Source organism: Gossypium raimondii, chromosome 7 (genome assembly GCF_025698545.1).
Source record: "Gossypium raimondii isolate GPD5lz chromosome 7, ASM2569854v1, whole genome shotgun sequence".
NCBI lineage: Eukaryota > Viridiplantae > Streptophyta > Magnoliopsida > Malvales > Malvaceae > Gossypium > Gossypium raimondii.
In genome coordinates this window covers 1,891,498-1,907,411 of record NC_068571.1, presented here as the reverse complement: position 1 = coordinate 1,907,411, position 15,914 = coordinate 1,891,498, and the positions used below count along the sequence as shown (strand labels likewise).

The 15,914-nt window shown below is 33.1% G+C and overlaps 1 protein-coding gene across 1 annotated transcript; it reads right to left on the bottom strand.

Annotated features, from left to right (window-relative positions):
- Window positions 1-894: 894 nt before the first annotated feature.
- LOC105768624 (uncharacterized) lies at window positions 895-4,398 on the bottom strand. The gene is made up of 7 exons (XM_012588668.2): window positions 4,133-4,398; window positions 3,956-4,036; window positions 3,684-3,860; window positions 2,550-2,720; window positions 2,251-2,466; window positions 2,079-2,167; window positions 895-1,926 (listed from the first exon to the last, which is right to left on the bottom strand). The coding sequence occupies exons 1-7, from the start codon at window positions 4,215-4,217 to the stop codon at window positions 1,201-1,203; spliced, it is 1,545 nt and encodes a 514-aa protein (XP_012444122.1). The 5' UTR covers window positions 4,218-4,398; the 3' UTR covers window positions 895-1,200.
- Window positions 4,399-15,914: the final 11,516 nt, after the last annotated feature.

Genomic DNA, 15,914 nt, shown 5'->3' with positions numbered 1-15,914 from the left:
TACGGGCATTTTCCATATAAAAAGAGACTCTTTTGTTACAATAGAAGCAGAAGTATGTGGATTATTTAAGAATCGAAGTCGATTTGCTTTATAAATTAAAAGAAAATATCAATGAACTTCTATGAAATGGTTTCACAGGATTCAGTCAATTGTCTTGACTGTGGGATATCATTGAGAAATAAGAATCCATGTTATCAAAAGATTTCCTTCGATTATTTCTAGTATGGAATGAATCAATCATCCACTTAGTATCTTATTGTCCAAAAATGGTAACATTGTTTGGCAACGCCATTTGCATGTAATATATGATATCCGATAATTGCTTCCGATCGTGCTAGCAAATTATTATAAAATATATATATATAATATTTTACCCTTGAAACAAGTTAACCTACTTGCAACACTGAAGGTGAAGCTAAATAGATTAAATTCTGTTAGTCCCTATACTTTGTAAAATTATAGATTTAGTCTCTATATTTTAATTTAATCAATTTTAGTCTCTTTATTTTTCAAACCAAACAGTAATTATTAAATCTGCTTGTTTAAATTCAATTACTACTTATTTACTTTATGTATAGTTGTAAATTTTGTTCATATTTTTCAATTGGGTCATTCTAAGTTACAAAATTTAAATTTTTAATTTTGACGCAAATGATAGTCATTTATCCTTTAACTGAATTTTTAGTGATTAATATGTGGAAATAACAAGTCGACATAGCATTACATATAATAATATGTTTAGCACATCAAATTTTGGAAATAACAAAACTTAACTTAATGAATTTAACGGTTATCTTGGTGAGGACTGGATTTTTAAATTTTAAAAAGTGTAACGACTAAAATGATCAAATTAAAGAACAAAAATTAAATCCATAGCTTTCGTAAAATTACTACTAGCAGAATTTAACCAACTAAATATATCAACTCAAATATCCAACACTATTCTAACAAAAATCAAACCAATTTCAAATGAAAAAGAAAATCTAAAGGGTTCTCTTGATTTATAGATCAAACAGAAAAACATATTTTACATCCTTCTATGTAAACAAACATGGAAACTAACATATCCCAAGTAAAAAAAAAAAAAACCTTCATCATCCATAGTCCTACATCTCCCCATGTTCATAGCATAGATATGAACTTTGAAACTTCTTTTGTTCTGCTGTCATTTGATTATGAGTAAAGTTATAAGCCAGATGGTCAATAGCCATGGGAGTATCCCATATAATTCAAACGAGGTCGAAGGTTATGATGACTATAAGTCGTATCCCCGTAGTCTACGGCCTTTATCACCACGGCTTCACGCCTTCCATCCTGTTCTTGAACTGCCCCGAAAACAATCTCGTTTGTCTCACAGTTCTTCTCATAATATGTTTGTGAATTTGTTGAATAATGCTTCTGCAGACGCTGTTGTTGCTGCGGCTGCTGCTGCTGTGGTGGTGGCTGTCGATGATGTTGATGCGTCTGCATTTGCTGCTGTTGCGGATAATCAGCATCCCATCCATTATAGTGAGGCCTGCTTTGCTTGACATGGTGTTTTCTTTCAAGGTCTTTCGCCGGAAATGGGTAACTTCTCTTCGGTGTTGGTGTTCGAGTATCTAAGGACGGGGGCTCATCTTCATCGGGAATGACAAAGCTCTCTTGCATAGGCCATCCTCTTGAATGCATGGTTGGCTGCTGGTACTGATGTTGAAGCTGATAATACTGAGGCTTCCTTCTGAATCCAGAAAATAATCCCCCGAATATTTCAGCCATGGTCGAACCCGTATTAAGGACAAGCCTACCAATTGAACCAAAGAAGCCCTCTTCCACTTTTTCTGGTTCATCTTCGGCAGGAATTAATGGAGGCCTCACTGATTTAGGAGGCCTTTGATACGGTGCCATAGGTGCCACCATAGCTCCTCTCTTTATTGGAGTTCTCGAATCCTACAAAGATCGGAACTTGCTCGGTCATATCACATGGAATTCATATAAACACTGAAAAGAATAAAAAGAACGGTAACCCGAGAAAGGAGAGAATTTGAAAATCTCCAACCTTCAATCCATTGGCAAAAAGCATAAAACATTAGGTCACTTACATCATGGGAAGAGAACATTGCTTGTACCCTACGCTGTAGCAAGGCGAGCATGTAACCGAAGAAGGCAGCAGCAACAAGCACTGCTATACCTGCAACGATCAACCTATATCTTAAAAAGATCTTCACGATCTCGAAAGGAAACAAAATCAAGAATAGTTCGAAAGTGAAGTACCTAAATGAAAACTGCCATCATACTGATACGAACAATCATCATCATTTAGTTGAATCTCCCGGATGGCCAGGTTTCCTCTATCTACAACCAAGAGAGAGCAACTACTTCCAATGTAAACCACATCAAAATCATTCGAAAATTTTGCATCTTCACTCGGACCATCAACATGGCCTCCTCCTCTGCTCCATTTTCCTCCTCCAGCAATAGTTGTAACCCCTGCATAAGAAGTTATGTTAGAATAGCATTTATATTTCACGGAACTCGAACCTACAAAATTTTGAACAATGCCTGAAAATAACCTGATTCGCTGATCTTTCTGATAGCCATATTCATCGTGTCTGCGATGTATATATTTCCACTGTCATCCACCGTGAGCCCTTTCGGGTGATTCATTCTAGCTTCTCGTGGTTTCCCATCTACGTGCCCCGAGTACCCTTCGGATGATCCAGCAACCAACTTAGGTCTGCTATCTGTAGTTTTGCATACAATATCAGCAACCAATAAGAAAACCGATATGTTGTATGAATATTAACCGAACACCAAGATAACGAACAAGAAGAAATCAAAGAAAATCAAATCCATACATTAGAACTCCAAAGTAAACTTGAACGACTCATGGTTCGAATTAACACAGTATTTAAGCTTCATAAAGAAGCTCAAAGGTGTCCAAACATTAGTCAAATATTGTTCAAAAAGTGAAAGTACATACACATGAGGCTTAGATCATGTATTAGAAAGATAAAAGACTGGAAACATGTGTAAATTAGAAGTTTTTAGTGTTCAATAGACAATGTCAGCTTTGAATAAAAAAAAGCAAAAAGATTAAATCTTCAAAAACATATAACCTATGTTACTTTGATTCAATTGGATACAGATTCTTCAAGAACATAAGATCTAACTATCCTTGGTAAAAGTATCACGGAGGCCCTTGAACTAAAAGTTAGATTGCATTTTGCCCCCTCTACTCAAAAAATGGGCAAATTAGTCCCTGTATGTTAGATCAAAGAGCAAATTGATCCTTCTATTAAAAATTTTATCCATTTCTACTGTAGAATCCGGTCCTTGTAGCCATACCAGTTTTTAAAAGTAGAAATGGATGAAATTCTTAATAAAAAGGAGCAGTTTACTCCATTTTTTTAATAAAGGGTGCAAAACGCAATCTGACTCCAAGGGCTACCATGGTACTTTTACCAACTATCCTTTTAAAAGTCGAGTCTTCTCCTATACAAAAGTGGATCAAACACATTAACAACCTTGATTAAGCAATAAGGTAAGAATCTATTAACAATTTACAAGAACAGTGCCTCATTGAACAAAATCAATCAAAAGAGCCAAAATTTCAATTTCAATCAAAAGGAATTTGGATTTTAAGTTTGACATTGGACACATATCTAAAACCCCAAATCAAAAAGTTTCTTCAAGAATTGACTTACACCTAGACAATGGCATTGAAATCTTGTAAATGTTACTATTTTCAGCATCCAATACCAAGAGTTCTCCATTAGGGGAAACTTCAACAGAGAATGGTTCAATCCCAAGCTTACTTCCATCAAAAACTGTTTCCACAGTGTATCCACTTTCAAATTTCATCATTGAACGGGTTGAAACAGCTAAAAAAAAACAAATCCCATTAACCCCATTAGCTTAAAAAACCCAAAAGGCAAAGGAAACTGGAATTTTGATAGCAAAATTAAAGTGAAATTACCTGTTTTAGGCTCTGATTTTAGTGACAATAGCCATTTAACAAGAACAGACACCACATTTGAAACAACTGAAGTTACAATTTCTGCAAAAGTAAAAAAAAAAAAAAACAAAACAAAAAGATCAAAATGCAAAGCAAAATTTAAAACAAATTACAAATGGTGAAACCTTAAAGACTTACTTGCAGGTGGGGTAGCAGAAACTGAAGAAAACCCATTAAAAAGAACCAAAAAAATGAGAGTAAAAACAACCCATTTCTTCACCATTGCTTAACTTTAATTCAAGCATCAAAGATATAAGCTTTGTTTTAACAAAACAATGGCTTTACTATATATATATAACATTAAGGAGAAAGACCCCACAGAAATATTGTTTTGTTTACATAATAGTCAGTAGAAACCTTTTTTTGAAAGAGACAAAGATGAGAGTCGTGATTATGGGAAGTGTTTTAAATAACAAAAAGAAGGGAACTCTGTTCAATAAAAAGAAGTAAAAGCAAAGAGAGAGAACCTTAGACCATATATAATGAAATAAAAGAATCATATTCTCTACTCTGCTTTCTCTTTAATTTCTTTTCCTCTCATTTAATACACACCTTTTCCATGAAAATTTAAATTTTATGTTAAATTTAAAACAAATTTATTAAAAAATTAACAGTCTCAAATTTTGAAATCCGAAATATTAAAATATAAGGACTAAATTTTAATTTCTAAAAATATAGAGGGTTATAATAGATTTTAACCTTTTTATTTCTTTGTGCTTCACATTGGTCAAAGGCGTAATTGAATCACACTCAAATATAACTCAAAAATTGAAGTTTAAAGGTTAATTCGAGTATGAATTTTATTTATATGATAAAATCAGTGCCATTAATTCCATTTTCCAAGTTTAATTCACCAATCAAATATTAAGATTCTAGACCAATTTAAAATTTAGTTCTTATACTAAAAAATTAAAAAACAAGTCATTTTGTTTTTATTTAAAAATTTCAACGTGATTACCCTCATATGACGTGTCATATAATTAATGAAAAATAAACATGTTAAGTTGACAAATTGTAACAAAAACTACCAATGTAGATAGTGATAGGATTAGGATTTTGAAATTGAAAACGTAAAAGGATTGGATAAGCGTTTACCTCTATTATTATTTTTACACTAACCGTAAGTAAACGTACCGCCTATCCAAAAATGCCCTAAATCTCAAATTCTATAAATAAATAAATAAAAATAGTGGTAGTAACAACCATAGTAGCATGTGCTGAGGGGTTTGATGTAAACCAAGTATCTGCCATTATGGAATCATTTTCAGTATTTTATCTTGCAATTCTTTTCTTTGCAAAGACGTTTATTTGGCTTACTTTTTCATGGGTTTTGATTGAATCCATCCATTCTTTTCTATAACCTCAATTTCACCCTTACTTTTATTTTTTGAATTGCACCTAGACTTATAGATCGTCGGGTCAGGAACCCATCCATAAACTGGGAGGGTTTGGGCAAAAATATAAGTTTAAAAATTAGGTTTAGTAAAAAATAAAGCTCATTTTCTAAACGGGCTAGGCCTCGGGTAAATTTTTTTTAACCCAAGCCCGGCCTGACCCGAGTTTGTAAAAAAAAGTATTGCTATCTTTTTATTATTTTGCCACTGTATTTCATTGTTTTGATATCATTTTCGCAATTATATTGCTACTATTTTTTTATTATTGTTTGCATATTATATAATTATTGTTTTATTGTTAACTTTGCTACTATTTTAGAGGTATATGCTTGCTAAGTTGTACTTATATTATTGTTATTTAAGTATATATATTTTTTAAAATTTCATTGGTTGGGAAACATTTATTTTAATATTTTTAGTGTATTTGATGTATTATATTTTTTAAATTTATTTTTATATAAAAAAAAGTTTAATACGATGAGGCCGGGCCAAGCTAGAATTTTAGTATTTTTATCCGGGTAGAGCTTTGGCAGAATTTTAAGCCCAATTTCTGAGTCGGGCCAAAAAAGGACCTAAAATTTTTACTTGACCCGGTCCATGGATAGCTCTATTTGCACCCTTTAATCTTTCAATTTTTTTTTATCAAATAGACCAAAATTGGAGTGGTTGATAATTGACTAAACATCAACTATATTTGTAATCATATGACGCACCATGCATAAAGTGAGATAAAATTTTAAAAAGTATTTTTTAAATTTTAAGTTTTTAAAAATTATTTTATTTTTAATTTTAACTTTTAAAATTAATTTAAAAAATTGTAAAAAATTTGTTTCTCTCTCTTCCTTATACAAATCTCATTACTTCTAATATCGAATCTAGAGGAGGCTAGCAAGTGTTCGGCTTTCCTTAAATTATGTTAAATTATATTTTGACCTGTAAATTTTGAAAATTTTTATTTTAATCATTATAATTCATATTTAGAGATAAAATAATTTGCGGTTGGTCCCTAAATTTTTAATTTGATTTTATTTTCTATTTCATTTCCACAGTTTTTACATTTGACTCTGTTTTTTAATGATAAATCTGGTAACAATTTTAGTTTAAAATCATTAATTTTATGAACTTAATATTTATATTACATTCTAAATCAATTAAATAAATATATTTACACTAATTATGGTATTGGTATTTCAAATTTTATGTTAAAAATAAAAGATAAATTTCAAATTTACACATTAACTTCGATTTAATATGTAATGTGAAATATGAATTTTGTTCGGTACAATTGTACAAATGAAACTTTAATTTTGATTTAACTATACATATTTAAAAAAATAAAATACATCAATTTATTTTCATGCAACATAAATATAATTATTTATATATGAAATATATATAAATGTAAAATAATACTACGTCGATAACGGTGTTATTGTTTTGTAAAAATCAAAATATAATGTATACAATTGCACAAAATTAAAAACTCGTATGTCACATTATAATTTTTTAATATTAGCAAACTATTTTATAAGCTTTTGGTAAATATATTAAGGCCCAACAAACCCCTGAAGTGAAGCGACTAGCAAGAACGTTTGGGGTGTCAGCTGTTGAGCTCTTTATCCAAACCCAACGAAAACCTCCCAAGGAAGTGGTGTGCTTGGGCTTACCCCAACAAAAACCTCCCACTATAAATTAATTTTATGTACTACTTTATAGGGTAAAATTTGTGTAATAATGCTCTCTATGCTTTTAATATATAAATAGGACATGATGGTTTGTTAGAAGTACCTCGCTTATAAAGATTTCCCCACCATGATCTTGCCACATTGCAGTCTCGAGACCTTAGACCTCGTCAAGGACAACACAACACTTCATTAAGTTAAATTCTACTAACATACGAGTATTTAGTATATGAAACTCATTTAGCTTATCTCATCAAGTACATGTGTTGAGTCTTTCCTTGCATAGCTCACACGTGAGATCTTACATAGCATGTCTTTGTCACATTATTGCCCATAATGGAACGTGTCAAATAACGTAGGTTGAGAGAATGTCACCCTTGCATATAAATACCTTCCTTAAACCCTGAGTAACCATGAGTAATGAGACTCTTTCACTCTCTCCCTTTTTCATCTATATCTCCTTCCTCCTCTCAACTAAACTTAAAATCTCTCAACTTCTAGCTTAAGATTCTCCGTACTCCATCATGTAAACCGTTATCTCAGTCTCTTTTTTTCATTTTGCCTCAACGTACAATTAAATCAAAATTAATGTTTAATATAATATAATTTCAGCAAATCCTATATTAACTAAGATTATCTAGAAAAAGAGTCAAACTCAACTCAACTCTTAGCAAAAGGACCGATCTCTCTCCTACAAGTATCGTTCTTTCATAAGGCACGATTTATTTTATTAAAAGTGAGTATCTTGTACACTAGTACTGCATTTTTTTAACTCCACAAGTAAAGTTATAAATTTGACACGTGTCTCATTTCTTTTATATATTTCTTTTATTTTAATTTTTTTAACTATACTTTATATACATTTGTCATCAATCCGAACTCTACTTGTCGAATTTTTAAAAAATTCTAGTGATGGTGTAACAAATATTTCCCTTTAATAAAATAATTACCATTTTTTTTTATCTAAACTCAATTGATAGTTTAAATCGAGGAGGCAAACGTTTCATTGCATAGCATATTAACGCAGCTGAATCAAATTAGTGAAAGAAACGTTACAAACATTTATTTGAAACGCTCATGATGTGCTAGTGCCATGCAAACTTTATAGGCATTCTGACAAACACCTGGTGTGCTAGGCCATTTTTCGATACTGTTTTTCATTTAACGAGCATGAAATCTACCATTAGCAACATGTCCAAAAAACACTATCTCATGGTCTCCTAGTGTGCAAAGTCACTGAGCTGTCCAAATAATCTTCCAGTCAGGCAAACATAACAGGCATTTTAACAAACACCTAGTGTGCTATGCCGTTTTTTTTTTCTTTCAAAATCGATTACTTCACATTGAAGCATGGAATCTACCACCATACATCAACAGCATGACATATTTCCCATTTCGAAATGAGCCACGGAGATATGAAACAGGACGAATTAAACACTGATGTGGAAGTAATACGAACCGTGAGAATTGTCAGGACATTACCCAAAATAACTTCTGTCTGAAACGATGAAGACAAAATGGTAAAAAAGGTTAACGCCAAGTCTCCCGTTATGTCTTAGCTATATATTTACTATTAACACTGTTTGATAAGAGATATATTTAATTTTTTAGGTTAAATCACTCTTTCGGAGTTAAATTTTTTATTTAAGTGTGAACTTAAACTTGATAATTATTTTTACATCAAGGTTTAAATTTTTTTTTGTCTAAGTTAATCTTTGAAATTAGGTCTTAATATGAAAAAATTACCAAATTCAAAATTTAATTTAGACTAAAAAATTTTAAACCCAAATAATTATCAAATTCAAGCTCAGATGGCAATTAAACCCTTAATTTGATTCAATGTTTCTATGTCATGCAACTATAAAAGTATTCAATTGAGTCATTAAATTTATTGAAATTTGGTTTTTTTTACGGAAATCTGATTTTTCCACGTAATGTTAATATTTCTCTTCTTCACCTTTCTCACGTATTTCTCTCTAAAAGTCCGGGGACGCCGCACCTTGAAGCCACCACCTGTTGTCGGAGTAGTGATTAGAGGCCACCAATCGTTAGCCCGAAGTCCTCGTTTCTCACCTTACAATTTAGATTATCCTGAAAGATGCACAAAGCCTTTGAAAATTCAAGCAAATGTTTGAATCTAAAAACCCAGATCGTCGACATTCGCTGTCAAAACGACCTCATTCTTCGATATGCCGTTCTACTCATTGAAGACTATTGTTTCAACTTTCAAATCCTTGATTTTGAAATGGCCTAAAGATAAGCCTCTTTTCTTTTCTTTTTTCTTATTTTTTTTACTCATGCTTGATTTCTCCTTTCACAGGTCTCGCTTTTACGATTGTGGTTTTGGATGGAATATTTGAAGCTTGTCGTTGGGTGATGCTAAGTTATGGGAAGGTTGATGACAATGCTGTATGGGTGATGGGATTTAGGATTTCCTTAGGGAGATGGTGGTAATGGTGATGGTTTGTTGATGATAAGGGAAATTATATGTAAAAATAATGTATTATTCATAAAAAATCGTTTTATTTCTTTTTGATACTATGCATGTCGATTTTATTATTCATGTTCGGATTCATTTTAGCCGACATATTAAAACATAATTAAAAAATTTTAAATGATTAAGATGTTATAAATATATAAATGTGAATATTCATATTCTAACCCTTTTATTTGTTATGAAAGTAAGCATGCAAGTTGTTTAACACATATGTTAATAATGCACGTAAATAAACTTCATGTATTTATATTACATTGAAAAAGGTAAAATAAAATTTTCTCTTCATTTAGTCTATTATTTTATAATGTAAATAATGTAAGAAAAAAAATCTTAAAATATATTCTAATTTTGATATTTGAAGTGATAGAATGGGTCTACCAAATTGCTAAAGTCAATCAATCAAATCCCAACAATACCATCCACTTGCAAATTTCTTGACTATGAATCATATGGCAAGTGGAAAGCAAAAATAACAAAAGCAGAACTCCAATTATTTACTATTTAGGTGGCTAATTTATGGGTTTCTATACACATTCAACTTGCTTGTACTGAGAAAATAGACTTTATGGCTAATTTATTTTAACGTATCAACCTCATACTCTTTAAAAAAAATTTATAATTGACTTTATCAAGTATATTCCTCGTGCCCTCCATGATAATAGTCGCATTGCCAAGTTATGATTACCAAACAAGAGGACTTTAGCTATAAATATACTCCAAATAGAAGAAAGAAAGGATCGATCTCCTTTTCCATTGTAGCACACAACAACTTCCTTTCTTCACTTATTTAGATGAATCGACATCTTTTCCACCACCACTTTCTTCTTTATTAAAACTTGTATCAACAATTTCCAATACTAAATTTAAATTTAAAATCATTTTATCAACATGGAACTAAAAAGATGCTAAGATATATTTTCTTAGCTATTTTAATCAAAAGAAGGATTGATGATATATATTTGGTTTTTATATAATTAGTTCAATGGAATTTCCAAATATGGGGCAATCAATTACGTGTGAAACTCATAATTGTATACAATAAATCCAAAAGTTAGTCATAGGAAATGTCACATGTAGCGGTCCACACAGGACCTTGTAAATCAAAAGAGTATAATCTGTCGTATAGGTAGAATCAACCTAGATTTTTCATTTTCCGTATTGAAAATTGCGAATTGAATTTTAACTCTATTAGCATTAATATTATTGTTAACCATGAAAAATATAATGTTGGTAATGACAATATATCGTAAAGAAAAAGAAATAGAAAAATAAAGTACACACAAATTTTACGTTTAAACCCTTTCGGGAAAAAACCATGGGCATAGGAGAAGAAAATTCGCTATGTCGAATTCAAAAATTAATTACAAGAGGAGTAGATTATGCCTATTTATAGGCTTGTAAACCTTATTCTATTTGATAAGGAGTTTAATAAGATTTAAAAAACCTTATTCTAAAATAAAATAAAAGAAGTATAATTCTATAGGGATTTTACTTTTATTTTATTTTACCACAGTATTTAATTTAAATAAGGATTTGGGCCACTTAATTCTAACAATCTCCACCTTGACACAAATTCTTAATGAACAAGTTCTTCATCACGAACTCTAAACGAACAAGTTTCTCCACCTCCTTCATAAAACCCCTTAAGGGTTTATTTTCAACAATGAACACCAACCAAGTATAAGCAGTGCTCAAACTTGGTTATAGGAAGTGACTTAGTCATCATATCTGTAGGATTTTCATGAGTACTAATTTTGCTCACAACAATATCACCACGAGCAATAATATCACGAACAAAATGATACCGAACATCAATGTGTTTTGTTCTCTCATGAAACATTTGATCTTTTGTAAGGAAGATGACACTGATCGTCACAAAATCTCGTATTGATTTGAAGGTCTTCATTGAGTTCACTAAAGAGCCCCTTCAACCAAATAGCTTCTTTACAAGCCTCAGTAATCAACATGTACTCAGCTTCAGTGGTAGACAAAGCGACTGTAGTTTGCAAAGTGGCTTTCCAACTGATTGCAAAACCTCTGATTGTAAAGACATAACCTGTGAGAGATCTTCTTCTATCGAGGTCTCCAGCAAAATCAACATCAACATACCCAATGACTCCATATCTAGTTCTTCCAAACTGTAAGCAAACATCAGTAGTACCTCGTAAGTATCTTAAAACCTACTGAACTGCTTTCCAATGTTCTTTACCGGGATTCGTCTTGTATCTGCTAACTGCACTAACTGCATATGATAAATCTGGACGTGAACAAACCATGACATACATGAGAGATCTTACTGCACTAGAGTATGGAACATGTGACATGTACTCAATCTCATCATTTGATTGTGGAGACAAAGCCGATGAAAGTCTGAAATGGGCTGCTAAAGGAGTACTAACAGGCTTAGCATTCTGCATATTGAATCTGCAAAGAACTTTCTCAATGTACCCCTTTTAACTTAGGTACAATTTATTTGATTTTTTATCTCTGAGAATCTCCATACCAAGTATCTTCTTTGCTGGTCCCAAGTCTTTCATCTCAAATTCTTCATTTAGTTGGGCTTTGACCTTTCTTATCTCTCATTTATCTTTCGCTGCTATCAACATGTCATCAACATAAAGGAGTAGATACACAAAAGAACCATCACTGCTTTTCTTAAAGTAAACACAACTGTCAAAGTTACTTCTTTTAAAATCATGAGAAGTCATAAAGGAATCAAACCTCTTATACCACTGTCTTGGTGACTGTTTCAAACCGTAAAAGGGACTTTTTCAGCAAGCAAACATAGTCCTCTTTTTCTGAGACTGCAAAACCTTCTGGTTGTTGCATGTAAATATCCTCCTCAAGTTCTTCATGCAAAAATGCAGTTTTTACATCTAACCGCTCAAGCTCCAAATCATGCATGACCACAATACCAAGCAAAGCTCGAATTGAACTATGCTTCACAACTGGAGAGAACACATCTGTCCACTCCTGGAATTTGACTGTAACCCTTTGCAACAAGCCTTGCTTTATATCTGGGTTCTTCAACTCTTAGAGTCTTTTCTTTCTTCTTAAATACCCATTTACAACGAACAACCTTTTTACCTTTAGGAAGTTTCACAAGATCCCATGTTTTATTTTTGTGTAGTGATTCCATCTCCTCTTACATAGCAAACATCCACTTTTCTGAGTCTTCACAACTAACCGCCTCAGAATAATTAGATGGCTCTTAGTTTGCATCTATATCTTCAGCCACATTTAAAGCATAAGCAACTAGATCAGCCTCTGCATACTTCTTTGGAGGTTTAATTTCTCTTCTAGTTCTATTTTTGGCAATAGAGTATTGTGGCGAAGAAGCAACTCTATTTTGAATTTTTTTACTGGCTTTAGTAGTCGATTCTGTTGTAGATTCTAGATTAATCTGATGCTCCACCTGCTTTTGATTTTCTTTATTGGAAGAGTCTTTAAGAGATAAGTTAGGTAGCATAGCAGTTTCATCAAAAACAACATCTCTACTAATCATAACTTTTCTATTTTCAGGACACCATAACTTATACTCTTTTACACCAACTTTATAACCAAGAAAAACACATTTAATAGATATTGGTTCCAATTTTCCATTATCAACATGAGCATATGCAGGACAACCAAAAATCTTTAAATCAGAATAGTCAGCAGGATTACCAGACCATACCTCTTGTGGAGTTTTTTTCTCAATGGCAACGGATGGAGATTGGTTGATCAAAAAATATGCAGTAGAGGCTGCTTTGGCCCAAAATGACTTTGGTAAGTTGGCATTTGACAACATACATCGAACCTTCTCCATGATCGTTCTGTTCATTCGTTCTGCAACACCGTTTTGCTGTGGAGTATGACGAACTGTCAAGTGTCTCACGATCCCTTCTGACTTACACAATTTATTAAACTCATCAGAATAAAACTCTAAGCCATTATCTGTGCGGAGGTATTTTATTTGCTTTTCCGTCTGTTTTTCAATCATGGTTTTCCAAGACTTAAATGCAAAAAACACATCGCTTTTCTGCTTCAGGAAGAACGCCCACACTTTTTTGGAAAAATCATCAATAAAAGTTAGCATATAATTAGCTCCACCTCTCGAAGGCACTCTGGATGGCCCCCAGAGATCAGAATGAATATACTCCAATGTTCCCTTCGTGTTATGGATTCCTCTAGTGAATCGAACTCTCTTTTGCTTCCCAAAAATGCAGTGCTCACTGTAAGACCCAATTTATGCCCAGGCCCAAAATTACAACCCAAATTCCAAACCCAAAAAAAGAACAAGGCCCAGATGGCCCAAAATTAAAACAATTTCAGCAAAAGTCAGAAACCTAGAAACCCTAGTGCGCAGCATCTTGCTACCCATGTGCCTCCAATAAGACTGTCGCTCGAGGTCTCGCCACCGCCACCATCTTTGCACCAAAACGGCAAATCTTTACCTCCGTTGACCGCAGCGTCAAGAAAGGAAAGCCGAAAGGAATACATGCAAAAGAAAAAATAACAAGAAGGCAAAAGAAAAGAGAAAACGAAAATGTAAAACAACGGCTATAAAAGCCGAATCAAACAAATGTAAAAAAAGGGAGGAGATCAATAAAAAAACTGATTATCAAAAGGTTGATTTCGACTTTGGCTTTAATTTTTGGTCTTAGTTTTTATTCGTTTTTTATTTCTAATACATATTAAATAAAAAAGGAAGAAAAGAGAAGAGGGAACTCACCGAGTCGATCCGTTTTCTCATCGTCGGAGGCTTTTTCTCCGGTGACAAAATCGGCTGTAGGGGAGCATTGAGGGCCCTTTTCCTTCGTTTTTGGTTGTTTTGAGGCCAGATCCGGATTTAGGAGGTTGGGATCTACAAAGAGGCACCTTTTTACCCTCTCCGACCACCGTGCACGGCGGCATCACCAGTAATAGTAGAACCCTACAAAACATATAACTTGACAGTCTTTCTCTGCCCTTTCATCACAATGAGGGAACCTTTGGAAATCTTCAAAACCCCACTTTCAGCTGTGTATTTATACCCTTTTGAATTAAGAGTACTTAACGAAATTAAATTTCTCTTTAATTTTGGAACATGTCGTATGTCACTGAGTGTTCTGACAACTCCATCAAACATCTTAACTCTAATTGTTCCAACACCTGCAATTCTACATGAAGCATTATTTCCCATCAACACAATACCTTCAGACACTGTTTTGTAAGTTGTAAACCAATCTCGATTTGGACTCATGTGGAAGGTGCAACCCGAATCAAGGATCCACTCCTCACTCGCTTTAGAATCGTTGACAGAAGTGACTAGAAGTTCACCATCACTGTAATGTTCTACAACATCAGCTTTACCAGAATTTTCTAGTTGTTTTCCATTTTGATTCGCAGTCTCCCTATTGATCTTGTTCTGTAGCTTATAGCACTCAGATTTAATGTGCCATTTCTTCTTGCAAAAGTTACAAGTTTTACCTATGTTTGAAAACTTCAATCTATCCTTAGATTTACTGCGAGGATTCCGTTCTTGTGTCCTTCCACGATCATCATCAGCATTTCAATCTTGTCTCTCACGAACAATAAGACCCTCTCTCTGAGAGTCGGTTTTAACCACAAGATGCTTCATCTTATCATACGAGGTTAAAGAATCATAAACCTCATTAACTGTGAGAGACTCGCAGCTATATAAAATCATATCTCTAAAGGTTGAATAAGACGGGGGCAACGAACAAAGTAGAATCAACCCTAGATCTTCCTTTTCATACTGAACCTCCATGGCCTCCAAGTTTGAGAGAATTTCTTTGAACACTGTTAAGTGTTCGTGCACAGATGCACCTTCCTCCAAACGATGAGCATAAAGACGCTACTTCATATGTAGCTTGCTAGTTAGAGTTTTCGACATACATATCTGTTCCAACCTCTTCCATAATCCAACGGCAGTCTTTTCCTTCATCACATCCTGCAAAATTTCGTTAGACAAATGCAGATGTAACTGTGTTAACGCCTTTCGATCCTTGCGCTTCTTCTCTTCTTCCGTCAAAGTTGAAGGCATCTTATCTACCCCTAGTAGGGCTTCCTCTAAGTCTATCTGTGCAAGAACTACTTGCATATTTATTTGCCACAATGCAAATCTGGTGTTGCGATCCAACAGCGAAATTTCGTACTTCAAAGACGTCATTACCGTGATTGAGATGAACAACTCGGAAGCTCTGATACCATTTTGTGACAATATATCGCAAAGAAAAAGAAATAGAAAAATAAATTACACACATATTTTACGTTTAAACCTTTTCGAGAAAAAACCACGGGCATAGGAGAAGAAAATTCACTATGTCGAATTCAAAAATTAATTATAAGAGGAGTAGACTATG

Bases quoted from the DNA above. Each gene is read 5' to 3' on its own strand.
- LOC105768624 (XM_012588668.2), bottom strand. From the start codon at position 4,217: ATGGTGAAGAAATGGGTTGTTTTTACTCTCATTTTTTTGGTTCTTTTT. The intron at 3,861-3,955 runs GTAATTTCACTT...GTTTTTTTTTAG, and splicing joins AAAATCAGAGCCTAAAACAG to CTGTTTCAACCCGTTCAATG. The intron at 2,467-2,549 runs GTTATTTTCAGG...CTTCTTATGCAG, and splicing joins CAGAAAGATCAGCGAATCAG to GGGTTACAACTATTGCTGGA.